This window comes from Camelus dromedarius, chromosome 10 (genome assembly GCF_036321535.1).
Source record: "Camelus dromedarius isolate mCamDro1 chromosome 10, mCamDro1.pat, whole genome shotgun sequence".
In the NCBI taxonomy this organism is placed as follows: Eukaryota; Metazoa; Chordata; class Mammalia; order Artiodactyla; family Camelidae; genus Camelus; species Camelus dromedarius.
In genome coordinates this window covers 61,094,370-61,118,514 of record NC_087445.1, presented here as the reverse complement: position 1 = coordinate 61,118,514, position 24,145 = coordinate 61,094,370, and the positions used below count along the sequence as shown (strand labels likewise).

General features: G+C 51.9%; 1 protein-coding gene across 8 annotated transcripts in view; it reads left to right on the top strand.

Moving 5' to 3' along the window:
- The window catches only part of AKNA (AT-hook transcription factor), a 52,927-nt gene extending 29,396 nt beyond the window's left edge, over positions 1–23,531 (top strand). For 4 of the 8 annotated variants that reach the window (XM_031450272.2, XM_010997382.3, XM_031450274.2 and 1 more), the window contains exons 7-22: positions 272–331; positions 2,356–2,483; positions 2,978–3,185; positions 4,694–4,848; positions 4,949–5,128; positions 6,049–6,298; positions 7,296–7,402; positions 8,154–8,365; positions 10,056–10,218; positions 13,212–13,394; positions 14,041–14,156; positions 14,832–14,978; positions 16,389–16,484; positions 18,056–18,172; positions 18,435–18,627; positions 22,382–23,531. In XM_031450272.2, the coding sequence (XP_031306132.2) occupies positions 272–331; positions 2,356–2,483; positions 2,978–3,185; positions 4,694–4,848; positions 4,949–5,128; positions 6,049–6,298; positions 7,296–7,402; positions 8,154–8,365; positions 10,056–10,218; positions 13,212–13,394; positions 14,041–14,156; positions 14,832–14,978; positions 16,389–16,484; positions 18,056–18,172; positions 18,435–18,627; positions 22,382–22,643 (2,577 nt within the window). In that variant the 3' untranslated portion in view covers positions 22,644–23,531. The remainder of the gene's footprint in view (positions 1–271; positions 332–2,355; positions 2,484–2,977; positions 3,186–4,693; positions 4,849–4,948; positions 5,129–6,048; positions 6,299–7,295; positions 7,403–8,153; positions 8,366–10,055; positions 10,219–13,211; positions 13,395–14,040; positions 14,157–14,831; positions 14,979–16,388; positions 16,485–18,055; positions 18,173–18,434; positions 18,628–22,381) is intronic. The other 4 variants (XM_064490443.1, XM_064490444.1, XM_010997383.3 and 1 more) reach the window with 4 other exon arrangements.
- Positions 23,532–24,145: the final 614 nt, after the last annotated feature.

Sequence of the window (24,145 nt, the reverse complement as noted above, 5' to 3'; positions counted from 1 at the left end):
CCTACTTTATAGGTTTCATGCACATGAGTGAGTGCACCTGGCTGTCAATAAATTCCTAGAGGTTCCACTTTGGTTTTTCCCAAGGCTACCATGGCATGGTAGCATCGATTTCTGGCACCCGCCTCTCCGTGCTTGTCAGGAAACCCACACCCTAAGGTGAGGTCCAGCTCTTTCAGCCAAAGCATGATGGGGCTAAGTGTGGGAGTCTGCAGAACTCATCTTCCAGATTCTGGACTAACGGAGAGTGTTTCCTTCCCCTCCCAACGCCCAGGTGGAGTCCTTTGTAGAACTGATACAAGCAGGACAGCTGGCGCCCCGGGACCAGCTCAAGGTACTGCCTTCCCGTTTTAGGAGACGCCCGTGGAGCTGTTAGACAACTGCTCTGTCTCCCACAGCTCGGGCTCTCAAGCCTCATTTGCTGCAAGACAGACCAGAGGATCCCAGACACAGGGTCTCCTTTCAGGACAGCTGCTGCGGAGCTTTCCATGACAGTGATCATTGTATCACAAGAGTCACCACTGATGAAGCAACCGTGGTGGTGCGCCAGGCACTGTGGGAAGCCCTCGATGTACAGTATTTCATTTTATCATCATAAAAACCCGGGGAGGCAGTTACAGTCATCACCCGCATTTAACTGGGATGAACTGAAGCCTGGAAAGGCAACTTGAAGGGCACACAGCCAGTAAGTGGCACAGCCCAGACCCAGGTCCGTCTGATTCCCAGGTCCAGGGTTGTGATCACTGCCCCGAGGAGCTTCCCACCCATTGTCCTGCCTCTCAGCAACCAGGAGAATAATTTTCTTTTTAAATTTTCTTTATTATAAAAGAAATTACTAACATTTGAAAACCAGGGTGAAAAGGGCGAAGAGACCCCTAATCTAACCATTATTGGCTTATTTCCTTCTGGACATTGGTATTTCTAGAAAATACCAAATACCAAACTACAGTCATATATAAAATTTAGATTTCTGCTGCCTTAGCCAGGGTCCCAGGAAGGAGCAGATGGAGCTCTCAAAGCTGCAAGTGTAGGGCTCAGTGAAGGGGCTGTTAATGAGGGAATGGGGAGCCTCAGGGGTCCAAGAAGGAACACGGAAACCCAAGGACTAGCACCTGCCCAGAGCTGTTCCCTCCCAGGTCTCTGTCCTACCACGCTGTGACCTCTAAATAGATGCTTCCTGCTGGACAGACCCCAGGGGAAGCCAGCAGGTAGGGAGCCCAGCTGATGCTCGAGGCACAGAGCAGGGTGGGGAGGAGAGCTGAGGGAGGGCTGGGAGGGGAAATGCAACGCAGCACTTCCTGGATATTTTTGCTATGTTATTACTCTGTTACTAATTACTGTTATTATGTAGAATGTGACATACAGTCTCCTATTACAAAGTGTGTGATATGTATTATATTATTTCATTGAGTGGATGATCAAAGACCTTGAAAATCAAAACCATCCTTTCTCTTCCCTGTTCTCCTAATGCCCCCGTATCCAAGGAGGTTGAGAGGTGTTGGAAGATCAATCCTGACTGGGGTCTGGACTGTAAGTTGTCCTTGGCCTCAGTCTGTCATCAGCATAGGATGAGTGAGATAAGGCTGATAATAAGCCAGAGATAATGATCCTACCTCCTGTAGCTTTAGCCATAAATGCTGTGGGGGCCAAGCTTAACTGTTAGCACCATGAGCCCTGGAGCTAGAAGGCCTGGCGCCATATCCTGGCTCTGCAACTTGCTCACTTGCTGTGTGACCTTCACCAAGTTAAGTAACCTCTCCGTTCTTCAGTTTCCTCCTGTTTAAATGAAGATGGTACATTACATCTCTCATTGGGGTTATGTTGAAGATTAAATGAATAATGCACAGGGCTGTAGACAGAGCCTCAGTGCTCAGTAAATGTTAGTTATCATCATCAACAATATGATGGTGATGACAGCATCATGTGTGTGATCATCTATACGGATTTGGGAAAAGAGTGACTAATGTTCCAAAATCCACAGCTTTGAAAATCAAGGATGAGGATCTATGATCTCTCAAGTTCTAGGTCCTTATGGGGACATAATGATAGCATATTTGACACTATGACCGTCATGGGACATCGGGGTACTTATAGGTCTACCCAGGAAAGACTGCTACCCTCTGGAACTGGTCCAAGGCTCTGAGCTGTGCCTCTGCTGTGCCAGTCTGATGGCAGAGAGCTTGACCAGGGCAAGCAGACCCCAGAGGTTACCAACCTCAGACTTCCAGATACTCAGGGGCCTGCCTCTCCCTGAATGAATCACACGGTCCCCCCATGAGCTGTCTCGTCCACTGTGTCTGCAGGGATGGAGCCCACAGGGTCTGGACACTCACGTCTTCCTGGCCTGTCTGGTTTCAGGGCTTCCAGCGGCTAAAAGCTGCCCACACTGCCCTGGAGGAGGAGTACCTGAAGGCCTGCAGGGAGCAGCACCTGGCCCAGCAGCTTGCTGGATCCAAGGGGGCGCCTGGGAAATTTGATCCTGGAAGGTACATGCTGGGGAGGGAGGCCTGGAGGACAAATGGGGCAGGCCCTGGGGTCGCACCAGGAGGGGCGCACTTCATCTTAATTCACACACTAGGGGAACGGGGAGAAATCCTATCCCAATTAACAACATATCCAGATGGGGGATACTTCAAGGCTAAGATTTGTGTCCTTTTGGACTCCTGCAGTGGGAGATGACCTTGGAGATAAGGGTTGAAATCCTGCACTGGAGAATGGGGAAACTGAGGCCACAGAGGGAAGGGACTTACTCAGGATCCCACAGCCAGTTGGTGGCACAGGGAACTCAGGCTGAGGCCTCCTTATTCCCAGTGGAGTCCACTTTTATTTAGTTTATTTTGCTCCGCATGCCATCTAAATGATGACGTCAGGTGGACACTCTGTGGGCATCTCTGGGGCCTCTGCTCTGAAGCACAGCCTCCCAGACCTGCCTGATGAGGCTGCTGACCAGGTTCCCAGTGCTGATGTGTCCTCCTTCCAGGGAGCTGGAAGCAGAGATATTCCAGCTGGGAATTCGCTTGGAAGAGCTGAAGGACCATGTGGACCAGAACCAGCAGAAGCCTGAGCGAGCCGGGTCAGACTTGGCTCTGGACAGCCCCCCAGCCGGGCCCTCCCCTGAGCAGCCAGCAGGCCTGCCCTCTCCTTTGGAACAAGCCCCTACACCAGCCATCCAGACCCTCTGCCCCAAGGTACCTCTTTGCCCAACCATACTGGACTGTCCCTTCATTCATTCTTTTCTCCATTAATTGACTTCTTCACTACACATCTGTGAAGTTTGTACAATGTGCCAGGACTCATGACACATGGTGGAAGTTCAGTGGAAAGCACACAAACAAAAAATAGGTGGTCTCTACCGTCATGGAGTTTTCTATCCAGTTGAACTAGTTAGTTGCTTAATTATAATTTAGTTCAGTGCTCTGAAGGAGAATTGTGGGGTTCTGTGAGAGTAGGTAACAGGGTAACATATCTGTGCTTAGAAGATCAGAGAAATTTCCCTCAAGAAAGCAACATTTAAATGATATCTGAGGGTGAGTAAGAATTACTTGGTGCAGAAGAGAATAAGCCATCTTGCAGGGAAAACAGCCTATGCAAAGGCCCTGTGGCTAGATATGGACAGTGAGGGGGGCAGTTGTCTGAGAGATGTGGCTGGAGAGACAAGCAGGAGTCCCATGATACAAGGGCTTGTGGGCCACATCAAGGGGATGGTCTTAAACTCTGCTGGATTTTTCAGCAGAAGATGGCAAAAAAGGATTTGCAGGTAGGTCAGTCAGAGTTGGGGAGGTGGCAGTGCAGGTGGAGAGTCGTGCACAGACCTGAGAGAGGTTTAGAAGGTACATTTGATTGGACTTGGATCTGGGGACTATTCATAGAGATGGGAGACGCTAGACAGAGGCCGTACATGGGAGGGAGTTTCTAGAATTCTCTCCAGCCCATGTCACATGGGAGATGATCACTATTCATGCTTTGCAGTTGAGCAGACTGAGTGTAGAGCACTCACACAGGTGGCAGTGGCATTGCTATGGCTCATTGTGTTAGCAACTGGAGCAGGAGAAAGGACCAGCATGGCAGGTGGGGCGGGGAGCTGCTGGAGGGCTGGGCACTGGGACAATATCCATGACAGCTGAAGTCTTGGTGGCCCAGAGCTTTAGGGGACATTCTCACACACCGTGCTCTGCCCCAGAGGGGAGGAACTCTTCCAGGCACTATCTCCTGCATGGATGGGTGGGACCTGAATGCATCCTCTTGAGGGGCTCCCCTGCTCCCACAGTGAAGGAATTTGGGGGGCTGGGTGTCCATATTGGAATGGAGTGGGTCAGGAGAGGTGCTTCTGGCAGGAAATCTGGGTTCAAATCTTGGCTCTGCTCCTCCCTTCTGTGTGACTTCAGGCAAGTCATTTGAGCCTCAGTTACCTGTCTGTAAGATGGCTTGTAACAGCTGTACATACTGGTGGGGCTGTGGTGAAGAGATGTCTGTACAGTGCCGGGCACATGGCAGGGGCTCAACTAATGGCAGCCAGTATTGAAGGCCGCATGGTCCAGCCACTCCCTTTTGTGCACACATAAAAGGGTGGTGGGTTAGTGACTCTAACCTATTTCTTACTCTTCAGCGCCCAGCGTGAGCTGCCATAAGGTAGATCCTTAAAAAGTGGTGTTTAGGTATCTGCTGACTGTCTGCCCCTCCTCCTTTCTGGCCCCAGCCCGATGCCACCAGCAATGGCCCCCACCCATTGCACGTGAACTTGGATCTGAGTGCTACCAGCAATGAGGCAGAAGACAGGCCGCTTGGCCTCCCGGGCCCACTCAGGCACAAGGAGCTGCAGATGGAGCAGGATCTCCATGGTCTCTTAGAGCGGTGAGTGCCCACCGGGAGCAGGGCCAGGGTGTGTGGCCCAGTAGCTGGATCTTGCTGGCCTTGCTGGGCAGCAGTGACGCTCCTCTGTGTTCTTCTGCAGGTACCTCAGTGTGAAGTCCCCCGCAGAAGCCATGAGGATGGAGGAGGAGGAGGCGGGAGGGCAGGGCCGCACCCTGGAAGTTGACGGGCCGGCTCCAGCTCCGGGAAAAGCAGCAGCCACCAGGCTCCCCACCAGGCAGCTCCCAGCACAGGCTGAGAGAAGTCACAGGGGCTCCCTCGAGTATGTCAGCGAGCCTCCCCTACTTGTCCCATACCAACTCAGAAATAACAGGGGTGGTAAATGTCAGAATGAGCTAGACAGCTCTTCACCGTTAGAAATGGCTTTCCCGACTCAGCTCAGTGTCTCTCCAAAACATGGACCATATACCATTGATAGCACTTGAAATTATTTGGGGTGGGGGGGAACGGGAAGTCTGGTAGGACAGATGCAGCGTTAAATAACGTTACTCTCGGGGGAGGGGAATAGCTCAGTGGTAGGGCGCTTGCTTAGATCCGGGGTTCAATCCCCAGTACCTCCATTAAAAAATAAAGAATAACATTACCCACTTTCTAATCTCAGACGTTCCACATACATGAAGGAGAAAGTCTCAGTTAGGGTTATTACGTCTTCTGTGCCTCTCTTGATCCTCCTTTAAAGAGAGGAAACAAGCAAGCAGACCTCAGGCCCATAACCTTTAGCAGGCTCCAGACAGTAACTATATTATTTTCATGTTCTTGTATTTGTTTCCAAAGTTAGCTTCTATCTGTAACACAGAATACTGGTCTTCTATTTATAATAGTGACATGAAGTCTTTTTAAGTAGATTGAAGTTGATGGAAATGGCTGGAATAGGGAAGATGGAAGGCAAATTCCAGAAGTCTGGGAAACAATGCTTTAGCTCATCTGTTTCCACACTATTTCCGCTGCGGTGTATTGAGTGGGTTTTGTTGGCATTTCCATTTTATAGTTGAGAAAACTGAGGTTCAGAGAGGGGAGGTGCCTTGCCCAAAGTCACACAGCGAGAAGATGGCAGAACCAGGGTGGCCATGCAGGGGTGCCTGACTCCAGAGCATGTTCCCTGGACTGCATGGCTACTCCTGGGACAGGGCCGCCTGGCCCCTGCCTGAGCTCAGGGCTGGCATGCCTCTCCTTCCCTGCCAGGGAGACTGTGGAGCAGATGGCACCTGTGAAGCCAGCAGACTTCCATGCATCCATGGCCAGAGACAGCCACCTGCAAGGCCTGGACAAAGCCGGGGCAGCTCCTCCAGGCCCTAGCAGGCACCCTCACCCTCGGGGCACCAAGTCCTCTGTGGCGTCCCACCAGGGCAGTCTGACCAGCCTAGAGGGAAGTGGCATCTCTGAGCGCCTTCCACAGAAGTCTCTGTGCCAAGCTGGCGGGCCCCACCAGGAGGTAAGTGTCCCCAAGGGGTCTGAGCTCAGAGCCTCAGTGCCATGCCCTGCGTCTCCCAGAGCATCCTGCCTCCAGGCCTTTGCTCAGAATGCCTGCTGCTCCCGCCCCTGCCAGTCACAGTCCTGCCCAGCTTTCAGGGCTTAGGCCCAGTGCCCCTCTGCCATGTCTGCCTGTGCCCCTGTCCCTCTGCCAGGAGCTCCTGTCCTCCTCTGAGAGAGCTTGTAGCACCACGCCTGTATGTTTCTGAGTCTGCTCAGCACAGCTGGGGGAGAGGAGGGGAGTCTTTGGCTCCATGCCGTTTGTACCATGAGAATAGCAATTTTTAAACTGTTGCAGGAGTCACAGATCACTCTGGAAATGTGACTTATGTGATGGATCCTCCCTTAGAATGACACAGACGTAGGCATGTGTATACACACCACACACACACACACATATACACACACTTGATGGTCCTAATGAGCCCATGGTAAGGAGACTGCACTAGACCATGAACTCCGAGGACAGGCACCTGTGTTACTCTCTGTGATCTTTGCGCCTTGCATAAGACGCCGTGCATTGAAAATGTGCGTGTTGATGAATTTTATTTTCCCAATTCATTGGGCCTGGGCATTTCTGCAGTCAGTTCGGACCTCGGCGTTCCAGGCCCACGCCGGAAGATGCGTGGACATGAGACGCCCATTCCCTCCGTGGGACTGCTTTCTCCTCCTCCTCTTTCTATTCCTCAGCTCAGGAAATTGGCCACAGCATCTCTCCCAAGGGCCCTGGCTCCCACTTCTCAGGGAAGCAGGACTTGCTCAGGGTCCTCTGGGGGCGTGGAGTCCCTGCTGTTGGCCTGGTGCTCGTGCTGGGTCCTGAGCACCCAAGGACCCTCACACCCAGGGCCTGGCTGTCGGGAGCTGGGCCAGGAATGTGAGCCTCAGGCCAGGGCTTGGGAAGGGTTTCCCTGTGTGCCTCGGGCACATTCCTCATATTAAAGGGACACTGCCTCTTTCAGGAGCCCTGGATGGCATCCCCCGAGACAGACAGTGGCTTTGTGGGCTCAGAAACCAGCAGAGTGTCGCCCCTCACTCAGACTCCAGAGCACCGGCTCTCCCACATCAGGTATCCTGGGGACCCCCACCACGGGACTGTCAGTGTCACATGCCTCGTGTAGTGCCTGTGAACCCAGAACAGGGGCAGATGGTCTGAGCATGCTCGGAGCCTGCCCTTCATCCCCTCAGCGATGGGTCCTTGCCCACATCTTACTGATAGAGGAGAGCTGAGGTTCAGAGAGGGAAACTGACTGATTTGCCCAGCATCACTCTGCCAGTTATCGGCAGACAGGAAAATAAATATTTGTTGAGCAAATGGATGATGAAATGGTGAGTAAATAAGAGCTATAGCGAGGGTGGCGTGAGGAGAGCAGAAGACAAGGATGAAGGATAATCAGGGCGGCTACCTGGGAAGAGACTGGGCTGGAACCCAAAGGGGAGAGAGAGGGTGGAGGAGGCTCTGGTGAAGGGTGGGGTGACAGAGCCACCATGTAGAGTGACAGCCTCCAAAGCTGGATGCAGGCCCCTCGGGTCACCCAGGGCTGCATGCGAAGAAGGGATTACAAATTCCATTTCTTTGTATATGGTCTAAAAACTAAATGGAGCTTTATAATTTTGAATGTATGAGTAGGCCAGGTGCACAGCACTGCAGTTTATAAAGAAGCGCAGGTATCCTGGCGCTGCATCTGCAAAAATACTGTACTCCCAGGGGTGCCAGGTCCCAAAGGGTGGGAACTCGTGGTTTAGCATGTGGAGGGGCTCAGAGGCTGTGGCCTCTTTCTGTGTGACCTCAACGTGTCTCTCCCTCCATGGTCCCCCAGCACTCCAGGGACACTAGGCCAGCCCTTCACTCCATCTGAACCCCGAGATGCAGCCTCCCACCGCCAGACTAGGGCTCTTCCGGTCCCCAGAAGAGCCGCTGAGCCCAGCACACCCAGGAGCCGAGCCCAGAGGCCCCCGTCTGGCCAGGACAGTCCTCTCCGGCAGAGGGCATCCAGCTTCTGTCTGGAGCGGGCACTGACGGCCGAGATGGGTGAGTGGACGTGTCTGGGTTGGCCAGAACCTGGGGGGTTGCATGGGTTAAAAAAAAAAATCAAACCAACAAGAAAACTTGCATTATCCTTTAGGATACAAAATATCATACAGGGTCATTGTAGAAAAATTTGAAATTACAGATAAGGTGGACAAAAGGGAACAAAAGGAAAAACAATAAGCTAAAAACCGTCACTGCTGATGTTCTGGTGTAGAAGCTGTGAGCTGTTTTCTATGCCAGTGTGTGTGTGTTTGTTTATATAAACTTCAAACGGAAATGGGGTATTATACATGACTGTTTGATAACCTCTTTTTCACTAAACATTGTCATGCACACTTCCCATGTCTATAAAATCCATGATTTAGTTTTTTAACCATAAAAAATGCATATGAACTTTTTAAAAAAGTAAGACAAACATACAGGAAAGAACATCAATTGATGAATTTTCGCAAAGAGACCACAGACCAAGAAATTCAACATAATCCGAACCGCAGACCCCCTTCAAGCCCCTCCCAGTCTCTCCCATCCCTCCCAAAGGTAACTACTGTTCCAACTTCTGACCCCTCAGATTAGCTTTTCCTCTTTTTTAAAAAATTTCTTTTATTATTTTTTCAATTGAAGTATAGTCAGTTTGCAATGTTGTGTCAATTTCTGCTGTACAGCATACTGTTTCAGTCATACATATACATACGTATATTCCTTTGCCTCTTTTTAAGGTTCACCGTTTAAAACTTTCTGATTAGACTTTAATTAAAAGTTTAATTAAAGATTCACATGCAGTTGTAAGAAATGATAAGCAGAGATCCTCCGTGCCCTCCCCCACAGTTTTCCCCAGTAATAACATCTTGCAAAACCACAGTGCAATGTCACAACCAAATATTGACATGGGTTCAGTCAAGATACAGAACATTTCCACCACCTTTGGATCCCTCATGTTGCCCTTTTATAGACACGTTCACTTCCCTCCTGCCTCCACCTCCTCCCTAACTCCTGGAAACCACTAATCTGTTCTCCATTTCTATAATTTTGTCATTTCGAGAATGTTGTATAAATGGAATCGTATAGGATATAACCTTTTGGGATTGGCTTCTTTTTCACTCAGCATAATTTTCTGAAGATTCATCTAGATTGTTCCATAAGTCGATAGTTTGTTCCTTTCTATATTTGCTGAGTAATATTGCAAGAGCTCATTGTTTCAGATACACGGGTCAGATGAGCGTATTGCAACCTCTGGTCACCCATCCCTTTGAGAGGCTAGTTAAAGTTTTGAACGCTCCCCCAAAAGACATTCACACAGGTAGAGGTGGAACTAATTTTAAAGGGAGCTAGAGGCTCCAAAGCTGGTCCCAGAACAACATGATGATGCCCAGAGTCTGGGGGCCCATGAGAAGGAGCAAGGAGCTCTTTGAAGGAGGAAGGCCCTGGAGACTTGGATCTGATGCTGAAATGGTGGACTGGGTTGGGCGGGGGGAATCTAGTTACAAGCAGATCTGCAGGCCCAGCTTTGCACCCCAAGCTCCCAGCAAAAACCACCTCTTCTTCTGGTTTTGAGGTCAGTGAGTCATTGCAAACTTCATTTGCAAACTCAGCTGGGCCCCATCTCTTCACCTCCATCCTTCCACCCACACAAGTTCACACTTCAAGAGTCCTCTCTGCATAAACTGACTTTGGTCTCTTTCTGCCTCCCTAGCTGTTCCTGGCTCAGAGTTCAAGGGGCGAAGGCAGATGTCTGAACAGCTTCCCCACAGCATGACAATCAGCCCATCCCCGACTCCGGCCCCTGTGGAGGCTGTCCCACCCCGTGGACCGACAGAGACCACCTCCACCTTCCTCCTCACCAGGACAGGGCGAGAGTAAGTCAGATACATGGGCGCTGCAGATTCAAGGTCATCATAGAGACGGGAGGGGGATGCTCGCAGGAGACGGGGGCTTCCTAGGGTCTCCATCCAGTGGTGGCTGTGCTGAGGCCAGACAGGCCCAGGCACCCTGCCTCCCAGTGCAGCACTTTTCCCGGGGGACCTCGGTGATAGACCTCATAGACTTTGAAGACACTACTCCAGCCAGTGGGAAATGACCTAGAAGTTCACCTTGCTGGTGCTAGGACCCCTCTTCTTCCCTGCAACATTTCCCTTCCAAGACAGGTCTGCACCCCCCAGGGGTGTGTTTCCTGCAGTTTATGCATTCATTGTATGAACTGAGAAGAAACTGCTTTTTCAATTTTTTCTTTTTAATCCAAGTGCAGTTTTTCTACTGAGAAAGTTTTCTCCTTGCTTCATTAAACAGAAATAGGAAAAGAGCTGGCCAGTCCTCTTACTCCTCCTCTGAGTTGCTCTTGGCCAATAAGCAATCACATGCCTTTGTTGGGCTGGGGAGTTGGCTTCCAGGCCTGAATTTAATAAGTCCTCCTGCAGTCTCCTCTGACATCAGCATAGGAATTAGAGGCTTATTTGCCTACAATACATCAGCCCCTGGGAATACAATAGTGGACAAGACAGTCCTAGACCTCACAAGGCTCACCATCTTGTAGGATGGGCCAAGAAACTGGTGTTTGCACCCCCAGCATGATAAGTACAGTGATGGTACAGGCCCAAAGGAATGTGGGAGCACAGAGAAGGGGCATCTAGTCCAGTCAGAGGCTTCAGGGAGGGCTTCCCGGAGGAAATGGTATCTCAGCTGGGGCCAGAAGGAAGAGAGAAGGAAGAGTATCCCCAGCTGAGGGACCAGCATGTGCGAGGGACCAGCATGTGCAAAGCCCCAGAGGTGAGAGAGCATCTGCCACCTTTAAGCACCAAACATTTATGTTAGCTGACCCTCAAGTGTGAGGTGGGGTGTTAATAGAAGCAAAGAGGTAGAAGGGGAGACCTGGGGATCTTGGAGGGACTCAAACCCATGGCTAGAGGTGTGGATGATGGCTCTGCTCAGAGAATGTGTTCACTGAATACTTGTGAATATAGAAAGTCTCAAAAAAAAAAAAAAAATAGTCTCATCTAAGGACCATGAGGGCAACTTTAAGCAAGGGAGTGGCATGGTTGGGTTTATATTTTAGAAAGAATTCTCTGGCCACTATGAGGTGAGAATGGAGGCCAAGGGCTGCTGAGAAGGCTGCCTCACCCAGGAGAGAGATTATGGAGCCGGGGGGATGGAAGGGGGGGTGCATTTGAGAAGAGATAATTAGGCATTGGGCCAACATTGGGAGTTGGTTAACTTTTGGGGGGTTCAGGGAAGGAGAAGGGTTTAGAATAACTCGGATTGCTGGCTGGCCAACCAGCTGGATGCTGAGGCGGGGAGGGGGAACCTAGGAGGGGGAGTAAAATTGCAAGGAAAGATGAATTTTAAGTGCCAGCTGGCACTCAGGCACTAAAGGATTAAGTCAGGAAGACAGAGATCCTGATAGAAACAAGCCAGAGAGGGCAAGTGACACCCAAGGGGTCACTTGTCCGAGGCCCTCGTTCAGCAGCCTGTGGCCTGTACTCGGAGCCAGAGCCACCCAGTCCTGTGTGCAGCACGGAGCCTCAGCCCTGCCTTTCAGGGGTTAACTGGTGACTGGAGTTCTCACAGTTCTGTGGCTGCCACCCTCATGATTTGCCTTGGAAACCCCAACAAAAGTCTCCCTGGGAACTGCCAAGGGAACCAACTGGCCTTGGACGCACATTGCACCGGGGCACAGCCAGAGAGAGATCTCCGGCTCCTTCTGGCACACCCATCTGAGAGCTGATGTCTGCTGGAGGTGGCACCAGGAGACATTCACCCACGAATCCCGGGGCCACCAGGCAAGAATTAACCCAAGGGGAACCTCCCCCACCTCCCCAGAAGCCGATCCAAGAAGTAGACGTAGAGCCTGCATCGGCTTGGAGGACGCCCAGCCCAGCCCAGCCTCTGATGTCCCCTGTGTCAGGGCTTGGGGGAAGGGTATCTGGGTGGGATTGGCTGCCGCAATGCCTGCGGTGCCCTCAGAACGAGACTCTAGAGATTCAGGGGCTGGGTGGAGAGAAATGCAAACAGGATTTACTCCAGAGGTGCTAGTGGCTCATGAGATACCTTGCCAGTCACAGGCTGGGCTGTCTGGGGGCTTCCCTGGGATGACAGCAGCCTTGCAGATAGCGCCCCTGCTGCTTCCAGTCTGTTCACATGCATGTGGTGATGGGTGTGTCTACTTGTCCCCTCTCTGTGCACACATCTTTACTTTGCTCCCTCTTGGAGCCTGGAGGCCAATTCAGTGACATTCCCTGAGCATCTATGAGGTATAAGGCTCTCAGGGGTTGTGAGATGGGGAGGACCGCTCCTTGCCTGCCAGTGGCTCGCTGTCTGGTTAGGGAGACAGACAGACAAGCATCTTCTGCCAGGAGCAGAGAGATGGTCTTAAACAACGTAAGAAATGTTTGGGGGAACCCAGGAAGGAGGCGCTAAGAAGGGCAGGAAGGAACCAAGCCTGGATGGATAGTTCGAGTTACGGACGGAGGCAGAAGAAGAGGAGGGCAGCCCAGGGGCTGAGGCAGGTCAGAATTCAAAATTTAAAGTGCAGCTTTAGCCAATGCCCTTTCCATTCTGTGTCCTCACCTCTGTCTTGAGAATTTGTCACTGGTGTTTCAGAACAGTTACTCAGAGGCTCCGCATGCTAGGTTGGGTAAACCTCAAAGGAAGTTCTGCTCTGCTCCCCAAATGTGCAGGAGCATGAACTCAGAGAGGTGGACACACGAGGAAGTTCGAGAATCAATTGACAGCAGGGTTGGACTGTGTTTGCTGGAAAGGGACCAAGACCGGGGCATCTGGGCAGCACCCTGGCAGTGGCTGCAGCTCTGTTCATTGTGTGTCTGTTCTTTGTTCCTGTCTCCACCCCCCACCCCAGCCAGGCCATCCGCGAGCTGCAACAGGAGGTATCCCGGCTCCGTCTGCGGCTGGAGGACAGCCTGCACCAGCCCCCGCAGGGCAGCCCAACACGCCCAGCATCCAGCTTCGACTGCCCTGCCCGGGCCCGGGCCCGGGACCGGCTAGTGGGTTCCTCGGCCACATGGGGCTCCCATTACGGCAGGTAGGTGACCCCAAACTCCCATCCCTGGGCCCTGGTGGGAGCTGCAGAAGGTAGAGGTGGCCGGCCTCTGGCTCTCCCCAGACTTGTGGATTCAGGCATAGCCACACCCCACTCTCACTTACTCACTCACTCATTCATTCACTGTTACATTCTTTTTTTACCATGTGATATTTGATGCATAAAAGAATATACGAAACATATGTGTTAATAATAAAGCATGATACAGTGAACATCTCTGACTCACTAGCCAAGTAAGGAGCTAGAACATTTCCAGGATGCTCACCCTCTTACCCACTCATTCAGTAGCTATTCACTTATTAAGACTATAAAATCATCTTTAATTAACTTCTGAGTGTTTCTATTGGAGGGTACTAGGTTAAGGTTTTTTCATGGACGTCATTTCACAATCCTTCCAACAACCTTCTGAAGTAATTGCTCCTATTATCCCCATTTGACAGATGAGGAAACTGAGGGTCAGAGAGGCTCAGAGCCATTTTCTGTGAGTCTGACTCCAGAGTCTTTGGTTTTGATTTTTGTGCTCTCCTCTTTGTGTGTGCATTTCTCTGGGTTAGCCTTTTCACTGATCATCTTTAAAGGCTGCATGAAGCCTCATCCAGTGACATCATCTCTCTCTCCCTCTTACTAGTAAATCCACAGAGAGATTGTCTGGTGAGCCTGGGAGTGCAGAGCAAGCTGTCCCTGCGGGAAGGCGGCGAACCAGGTCCTCCTCAGTGCCTCGGGAGGTGCCCCAACTGTCCCTGAGTAAGTGACCATCTGCCAGGACTGATTTCTGTACGCCGCCATCTGGGCATGTTGGCTCAGTGGTCAGGGACCACAGCAAGAGTCCTAGAGGAAACTCGGAGGAGGTTTTTGTGTGTCTTTTTTAGGTAGTTGTACTGCTCTGAAGCACCATGCATTTCCAGTGATAGCCACAGTATGCTTTGCACCTACTATGTGCTATGGTTTCTGTAAGGGCTTTGTGCATATGTGTGTCATCTTCTTTAACCTTCACTGCAAGATGAGTTGTATTACCCACATTCTGCAGATAAGGACATAGAAGCTCAAAAGCACAGGGGACTTGCCTAAAGGAACACAGCTCTGGAATCAGCGGCCAAGATTCAGCCCCAGCTCACTCCTTCCTAGCTGTGTGACCTTGGCCTGGTTGTTTACCTGCCCTGTGCAGTTAAATGACAGCTAACAGTGCAGTGATTATAGCGTCCGCCTCCTGGGATTGCTGTGAGAGTACATGACACGGAGCATGCAAAGCACTTAGCACAAGATGGGGGGTCCAGATACCCCATCTGCGATTACTAAGGGGCAGATCTGGGTTTAAAAACCAAGCTCTGCCCAGCCTGGACATGTGATACGCCCACTCCCGTTCCCCGAGCTACGTGGCCCCACCCCCTGCCCCCTCTGATGCCCTTCTTCCCACCCCAGGTTCCGAATCTGAGCCAACCTCCCCCAGGCTGTTCTCTGAGAAGGGCAGGACCACCGAGGACAGCCCTCAGGCAGCTTGGGATGGAACGAGAAGAGTGGGCGGCACCGGACGTCCAGACAGGGTCACCTTCCGGGGCCAATACACAGGTGGGCCGGGAGGGGCACTTGGGTGGTCTCCGTCATGAGAAGCCTTTTCTGTTTAGCCAGTGGGCCATTGAAATACTATCCTTTTCTATGAGTTCTGTGATACAGAAACATCGGGGAGGGTTGTCTCTGTGTATCTGGATGGTTTGTTCATTCATTCGTCCAGCAAACAGTGCGTGAGGACTCCCCTTTGTCGGGGCCCATGCTTGGTTCTGGGGAAGCCCATTCAGCTGTCAATCATGAAGGCAGCACTTGCTGTTCACAGGACCTGGGCAACATGGTGAACACCGAATCACCTACTCCTGGCCTACCTTGAGGTTCTAATTCCCAGGGGACCCCTGTGTCTCATGAACTAGGTACCTGGTGCATAGTAAGGCTTGAGGGTGACACAGTGTAGGATTTCAAAGTGTTTAACGTTAAAACAAATATGGATATGGCTTCTATTTTCATGAATCTGACTGCATAGCAGAGACGACAATAACAAATCAGCAATTATAGTAAGTGTGTAAATTACAGTCAGTAAATTATAGACGTGACTCTCACCCATACCTCACTAGGAGGGAGGGCCGTTAGATCCAGACAGCTGAGCGCTGGAGACAAGGAAGGAAATGAGATACATGTCTTCGAACGGAGAAGATAGAAGACGAGGGTTTGAAGTGAGAGTGTCAGTGCGTTCAGGGGCCTCCGTGCAACACACTCAGGGTATAAAGTAGGAACCCTGTATGGCAGGTGAAAGAAGAAAGATGAGCAATCAGGCAACATTCTGAAGGTCTTATTTAAGACTGAAGGATGGACGAGGCAGGGGATGGCAGGGCCAGGTGCAGACCCAACTTTCTGATTACCTCGAGCACTGCCCATCGGCACTGGGCAGAATGCCTCATGGATATGGCCCCATTCGGTCCTCCCAGCAAGCCTGTGAAACCCACAGGATGACTCTCCCAGTTTTCCAGCTGCTTGAGACACAGAGAAAATACCACTGACCCCATGCCCAGGCCATTCTAACCCTAACCAGCAAGCCGGGGTCTGGGGGAGTGGTATCACGCTTTGTCACTGCTTATCACGTCTCCCTGGCCCCCTTTCCAATCCTGACTGAGCTTGGGTTTGTTGATTGCTTTGGTATGTCAAGAACTAGGCAGCTGGTCCCTAAATAGGATCTGAGCTGAAACAGGAATCTGGAGAGAGCTTTCAATAAAAAGACAAATAAGTGTATTTCTATGTATATGTACATGCAAACTTCTATATGTGCGTATTTATATAGTGTGTGTGCACGTGTGTGCATGTGCACGACAGAAAGAGAGAGAGGGAGGCTATTAAAGCCATGTGGAGGAAAAGGAGAGAGATCCTTATTTTGAATCCTCCCCAATTCTGCATCCATGCAGAAAGCTAACACGACTGTTCTGGTTTCTTCCCCAGGCCAGGAGTACCATGTTTCAACCCCAAAGACAGTCCCAAGAGGTAGTGGTCCAGTCTCCTGTCCCCAGTGCCGACCTGTTAGAACCCAGGACCCAGGTAGGGGATGGTACCTGGAGAAGCGGCCAGGGCTCTGAGGTTGTAGCTTCTTGCTCTTGGTGGGGTGCAACTGGGAGAGACATGGGCTGCCCTGGCCTCAGTGGCGGGTTAAGGTACAGACAAGGGAATGGGATTTTTCTGGGCTGCTCAGCCCTCCCAGGGCATCCTGCTCTCACACCTATTGCTCCAGGTGCTATTGCCTGAAGCCACCCTCCTTCATCTTGACAGAAAAACCATAAACATGATTTTAAAAGTTTCTGATGAGGAGTGCAAGCAGCCAAAGGGCTGGCAGTGATCATTATGTCTTGTCTCCCCTCCATCCTCCCTCCACTCCCCATCCTTTCCTGGGGAGAGCAGTGGCCTGCGAATATGGACACCATGTTCTAGTCTCAGTTCTGCCGCTGACATACTATGTGACGTTAGGCAAGTTCCTTAACTTCTCTGAGCCTCAAGTGCCACATCTGTTATGAAAGGACTGGAGATGGTCTCTGAAGCCCTTTCAAGCAATGATGATGATAATGACAGAGCTGTCATTTATTAAGCCCTTACAGTATACAGACATCATGCTAAGGGTTTTATAAACATCAATCCTCACAAACCTATGAAGTAGGCTTTGCCCGTTTTATTATTTTGCCTGTTATGAGTGAAGAAACAGGCTCAGAGAGGTTAAGTAACTTGCCCAAGGGGCACACAGCTTATAAATAATAGAACCAGATTTGAACCTAGGTCTTTGTGACTCCAGAGCCCTGACTCTTCTTCACTGTCTTGCTCTGCCTTTGCTAGATTCCCAACAAGCCTCCACCATTCATTCATTCATTCATTCATTCAGCACCTTCCCATACTGGGCCCTAGGCCTTGTCCCCAACCAAATCTCGGTGAAGCAGACAAAACAGAGTGGTCAGAACTGGGATGGAGGGGCACAGGGTGGGGCTGGGGAGCACATAACTCAGCCTGGGGTGGGGGGGGAGGACTTCCCAGGGGGAGTGAAGGCTGAACTCAGGCCTGAAGGAGAAGCAGATGGGCCCTAGAATTCACCAGATATGGTTTTGAAGATTTGCATGGGAACAGAGTGAGGGAACCCACTCTCCTCCTACTCCGGTAGGCCCCTGCTGAGCCCCTGGTCTGGTGCCTTGCTGGGCCAGTCCCACCTGGAGAATGGGCCTGTGTCACTGTGGAGAGTGACCAAGGTGCAGGGACTGCAGTCAGGAGTGCGGGGCTTAGGATCAGACAGAGGACCACGGCTTCCCTGCTCTGAGTCTGGGCAAATTATTCCACCTCTTGGAGCGTTGGTTTCCCCGTCTGTAAAATGGGAGAGTGATGATAGTAGCTAGCCCCATGGCTTGTTGGATTTGATCAAATAGTGCATGAAGGCCCTGAGCAGAGGGCCTGGATCACTGAATGCCTCCCACTGTCCTAGTTGCCATCAACTCTGTTGTCACCCAGTGGAGGCAGCTTGTCTCTCCCGCAGTGGTCCCTGAGGGAAGCCCAGTGCTGCGGGAGGCCATTGGGGGAGCTCCAGGCCCAACGACTTGGACGTAATCCTCTCCTGACTTCTCTTCCTCCTCTTCCAGGTGGGACTGTCACCAAGGGCCCACCGGGACCGTCCCCCACTGAGACCCTGCGATGTCCCCTGTGTGGTCAAGTTGGGTCCCCTTCCGAGGGGGATGGCCCAGACTCAGCCACCTCTGGTAGGGACAGGTGGCTCCGTCTCTTCCCCCAGCTTTCTGGGTGCGGGTTCGGGGCCCTGGCAGGTTTAGTTGGGTTGGCTGTTCGCCCAGTCTGGGATGGAGCAAACTGGACAAGCGTTTGTTTCCCAAAGCCAGGCACTCCCAGTGTGGCCGGCCCAGTCTCCAGCTCTAACAGGGGGGGTGGAGCTGGGCAGACCCTCTGTTCTCTGCTAGATCTCCCCAAGGGGCCAGCCTGTGTCTCTCTGACGTCTCTCCCTGTCAGGACCAGAAAAGGCCGCCACCAGAAGAAATGCACCTTCAACCCCCAGCCCCAAGCAGAGGAGCAAGCGGGCAGAGTCGCCGCCCCGGCCACCCCCTGGACTGTGGTATCTGGCTGCCGCGCCCTCAGCACCAACTCCTCCTGCCTTTGCCTACGTGTCCTCAGTCCCCGTCATGCCTTATCCATCAGCCACTGTGTAAGAATCTTCCATTCCAACCCTCCAGTCTCTCTGTCTGCATATCTTAATAATTAGCATTCAGACCTGAGTTGGGCAGCTTTGAACCCGGGCACTAAGTACTCCTGTGTTTCCTCACAACACTCATATAGTCACTCAGCAAACTCTGGATGCTCCCTGTGTACCAGGGAGAGTGCTGGGCCCTGGGGAACCAGAAGTGCCCTCTTTACAGCCTCGTGGGAATCCAGAACCCTAATCATCTTCCATTTCCTTGTGCAAATGCTCGCTCACTTTTTAAAAAAATAGACTTTAGTTTTAAGAACAGTTTTAGATTTATAGAGAAATGGAGCAGATAATACAGAGTTCCCACATAGCCCCCCAAACACACACAGTTTCTCCTCTTATTAACATCTCACCTTAATAGATACATGTGCAATTAGTGAACCAGTATTAATGCACTGTTATTAGCTAAAGTCCATAGCTTATTCAGGTTTCTTTCGTTTTCACTTGAACTCCTTTTTCTGTTCCGGGATCCCATCCAAGATGCCACGTACATTTAGTCGTCACATCTCGCAGGCTCCCCTTGGCTGAGACAGCTTCTCAGATTTGCCTTATTTTCGATGGCCTTGACAGTTTACAGATGTACTGGTCAGGCCCACAGCAGGATGAGCACTCACTTTTTACAGGGATCTGGATGTAACATCAGTCAAGACAGAAAAGACACAACAGTCGAGGTAAAAGTGGTTCGGGTTTTAGAGTCCGAGCTGCACTGGAATCCTGCCCGCCGCCTATTAGCGCTGTGGCCTTGGTAAAGCTGCTTCCTCTCTGGGCCTCTCTCTCGCCATCTGTTAAATGGGGTGAGAGTCTCAGTCATGTCCATTTGTGTGAGGATAAGTAAGGCAAGAACCCCAGGAGGTGTTTGTGGGGTTGGTGGTGCAGTGCCAGCACATGCTCTTTGTGGAATAAATGGCAGCTTTGTCATCCCAGCAAAGGCTGCCACCATTCAGTGTTGTCATTAGTAAGAGGAAAAGTGAGGGAGTATGGCTTCAACATGACAGGGCTGTGCAGGGGAAAGACGCCTGGACCCTGACTGTTACCAGCTGGTTCTATGCCTCAGTTTCCCTCTGTAAAATGAGTGGGTCAGGAGGCCTCTTTGGTGGTGTGTCGTCAGAAGCCTGTGTCTGTGGGCAGCGAGGGGCCAGAGTCCCCCAAGGGCTGGCGCCTGGCGGGAGCAGAGGCTGAGGCGCCCATCCAGCTCTGGTCCCCCATGAGGACTCAGGCCTACCAGGCGGTTTCTTGCTACCCCCTCAGCCAAGTCCAGGAGAGTCGTTAAGGATCCCTCCGCTCGTGCAGTTCCGAGAAGCCGTGCTGTGTGCTCAGGCCTCTGGCAGGGGCAGTGGCAACATCCACCTATGCTCCAACTTGTCAGGCAGGAGAGGATTTGCTTGGAATCTGGGGAACCAGGATAAAGCTCTGAGTGTCCATTCCAGGCCCTTCCAGGCTCTGAGGCCATTCCAGATCCTTCCAGGCTCAGATATGTGAGCAGAACTAACCAGGAGGCCATCCCCAGGCCTGGACAGGCCGTCGGGAAGAGGAAACGCCCTGGGCTCTAGCCCTGACAGACAAGGCCAGCAGTAGCCATACGTATCATCTTGGGAGGGTCACTTTGCTCCTCTGTGCCTCAGTTTTTCCCTCTGTGAAACGGGTTGTGATGAGGATTAAATGAACCGATGCGTGGAAAGCCCATAGTACATAGAAGGTGGCCACTAACCATAGTGCTTCTAATGCCACTGGAATTGGGGCTGACGATGCCCTAAAATTGCTCCAGCTACCCATCAGCAAGACAGCCTGCTCAGGGCTGAGGCCAGTAAGCCCTTAGAAACCGAACGGGCCTGTGCTGCCACCTGTTGGGCAGCTGCCTTATAGACTCTGCGCCAGAGGCTTTCTAGCCTGGAGGCATTTTTTTGGTTTTGGAGGGGTTCTTGATTGTTGTTTGTTCTGTAGCTTCTGCCCTAGGTGGGTTGTGGGGTAACTTTCAAGCCAAGCTGGTCATCAAATTATCAGAAGGCAAGGGTATGTGGGAACCCAGTAGTCACACCAGATGGTCCATCCCTGAAGGAGGGAACTGGCTTCAAAAAGCCCATTCATTTGTTCGGGTATGTATCAGTAGCTGCTGGGAGCTAATTAGTCCTGGGTGTGAATCCAGGACTTCCCCTTCCAGCTCTCTGACTCTGCGAGAGTCCTCCGTAGCTGACATTTACAGAGCACTGAGCATACAGAGCTCTTAACCTGAATTTTCCTATTGGATCTGCCCTGGGAGGTAGCCAAATATGGCTGTTTTCTGTGGGGAAATGGAACCCTTGAAGGTAAAGCAGCTTATTCAGGGTCCTTCGTTCAGGTGGCCAAGTGGAATGACCAGGGTTTGGGCAACCTCCTGCATCTCTCAGCTTCTCTGAGCTTCACTTTGCTCAGACGAATAAGTAGTGCCTACTGAATACACAAGATAGTGCTGGTAAAGCACTGGTCTCAGAGCCTGGCACATGGGTACCGAGGATGAGGACGCCAGCCCAGGGCTAGGCGGTGTGTTTAACTGTTTGAGGAACTGCCAGACTGCTTTCCAAAATGGCTGCACCATTTTACATTCCCATCAGCAGTGTCTGAGGGTTCTGATCTCTCCACGTCCTCACCAACACTCACTGCTTCCCATCTTTTTGATTTTAGCCATCCCAGTGGGTGGGAAGGGTCTGAAGTGGTATCTCATGTAGTTTGGATTTGCAGTTCCCTGGTGGCTAATGATGTTGAGCATCTTTTCATGTGCTTGTTGGTCGAAAATAAGGCAAATCTGAGAAACTGTCTCAGCCAAGGGACGTCTGTGCAGATCCAACAAAGCCCTTTTTTTCACACTGTACAATTAAAGCAAGTTAAGAAGTGGAAGGTCAGGAATAAGACCAGAGTTTACAGTGTGGCAAGCAAGACACCAATCAATGTCTGCAGCCAAGACCTCTCAAACCCATTTCTGCTCTGTTTAGGTGAAATGCTTTGTCCCCCTCTTTCCTACACACTTTACTCCACAACACAGGTGCCACACCCTCTTCTTGCCCAGTGCAGGTTTCCTTGAACCCTACACTTGGTGGCCTCCGATGAATGCAGTAGTCACTTCTTGAAGAAATCTGTACTTCATTTCATAGCTCGTCAGCTCATTTTCCCCAGAAATTTTAAACACCACCCTACATTCCTGCAGGACCAGGCTGGTAAAAGACAGCTTTCTGCCTGCTGCCTGGATGAATGGAGCCAGACCCCCCACTCCTGCAGAATCCTAACCATTATTATCGTGTTTCTCCAGGGCTCTGCACTTGACAAATGAGACTCCATATATAAAGGGGGCTTGCTCCAGAGCCTGGGGTGATCCTGGTCTCTCCGATACCTGGCTCTCAGACTGGAAGCTCCAAGAAGGTGGTGGGCAGGGTCCATGTTGTTCATTCACCATGGTAACCCCAGGGCCTAGCACACTGGCTGGCACATAGTATGTGGTCAATAAGTACTGGTTCAGTGGTCAGGTAAATTGAACCAGCCATTTCTGAGCACCTGTTCTGGGTCAGGCACTCTCATTTATCTTCCTTCATCCCTCCAACACATCCCTCAAAAGGAAGTGTTTATTTTTCCCACTTTAGAGGTGAGGAACTGAGACTCAGAGAATGGGGGCCAGGGGCCGAGCTGGGGCTGAGAACCAGCCACCCTCTCCATGGTTGGTGAATGCCCTTACCTCTCTCCCCAGATTCTATGTGCCTCCAGGACCTACCTCAGCCCCCTCAGCCCGACCGGCCGCCGAGTGGCCCCCCGCAGCCTCCTCCCGGCCGGCGGGGGGACCCCAGCGCTCCATCCAGCTGGACCTGGAGGACCTGGAGGAGCTCAACAAGGCCCTGAGCCGAGCCGTGCAGGCCGCTGAGAGTGTCCGCTCTACCACCAAGCACATGAGCCGCTCCCTGTCGGCCGAACTGCGCCAGGCCCGCGGCCTGCGGGGCTCCTGCCTCTTCTGACTCCACTCAAGGCTCAGAGACTCATGGATGGCGAGAGGCAGGCAGCCCGCTGTCGTCCCCTGGGCCAGGGTCCAGCTGGAGCCACTGCTGGAGGCCCCGCAGACCCTCGTGGGGGCGGGGTCCCTCCACATCAGCCCTGCCTGCACAGCCTGGGTGTTTCCAGAACGGAAGGCGTGTCAGCTGTCATCAAGAGAAGTCACTTCCTGGGGCCCAGCCCTGTGGTTGGTGCTGGGATCGAGGTCGCCTCTGTCCAGACACCGCCTCTGGGAGTCTCCCAGTCCTGCACTTGTCCATTGCCAGCTAATAATATGTATTTTGTCTACAGATGGACAGATATTTTTTTAAACTGAGACATTTTCCTGGCCTTGGGTCCTTCTTAGGAGGCCAGAGAAGAAGGGACAGGGCCAGGGTTTCTGGTGAAAACTTACCCACCAGCTGCAACCAGATACTCCAGAGCAGGCGTCTCTGGGAAGGACGCGGCTGGGGACCTCTCTTCTGGTGACTGGTGCTCAGTGACTGAGGCCACTGGGATACCTTAGGATGATAGGCATCCAGCTTCTCCATGGTTAAGAGGCTTTCCCACAGGCCTGCTGGGATGGAGACACCCCGCAGAGGGCCCGGGAAGCCGTCCGCCAGTCCCCCTCGGTACCTCACCCCAGGCTCTCTCCCGGGGATCCCTGTGGAACTGGGCTAGTGGCCAGCTACCTGCCAGGTCCTGGCCTGTGGCCCTGAGGCCAGGCCACCTCCTGCTTCCCGACCCTGTAGCAGCTCATACCTCAGCTTTTCTGGAATGTGTGTGCATCAGTGATATTTGTATATTTGAGGTGTTTAAAAATCTATTTTCATTATGAGGACAAATAAAGAAGAATGAATATTGATCTTAAGAAATGAAGGCCCCTAAAAACCCCCAAAACATTCCCAAAGCTGCCCACATCTGTGGTGTGTCATCGACTTGTGGTTTCTAATGTCAGGTTTGTGGGGCGGAAGATTTGGTGCTAAGCCGAGCCCTCTCCCAGGGGACCAGTTGGGTGCACACTTCCAACTCTTCCTGCCTCCCTCTGGTGCCTTCTGTGTCTCCCACTTCCCACCTCAGAACAGTAAACCTTTCCCCCTGGAGGGGCCTGCCAGGAGAGACTGTCTGGCCAAGCCGCTTTTACTGAGGCCAGAGGTGGTAAGAGACATAGCAGGTTGGGGTCCGCAAAGCACGAGCCTGGACTCTTTCCAGTGCTCCTTTTAGCAGCAAACGGCAACAACAGCTAAGTACTGACCCCTCTGTGCCTCCGTTTTATTGATGAGGAGACTGAGGTCCCAGTGGGCTGTTTGCCCAAACTCACAATGGTCTGACTGCAAAGTCCATATTTTTCCTTACTGCTCTTTTCTCTCTAAACCTCCATGACTTTTTTTTCTCCCCAAGTCCTGCCTGAGCTTGTCTTCAGCGTTCCTCCTCTCTCATCTCACTTTCTCCTCCCTGGCCTCCAGGACCCTTTTGGGGGAGGGGTTAA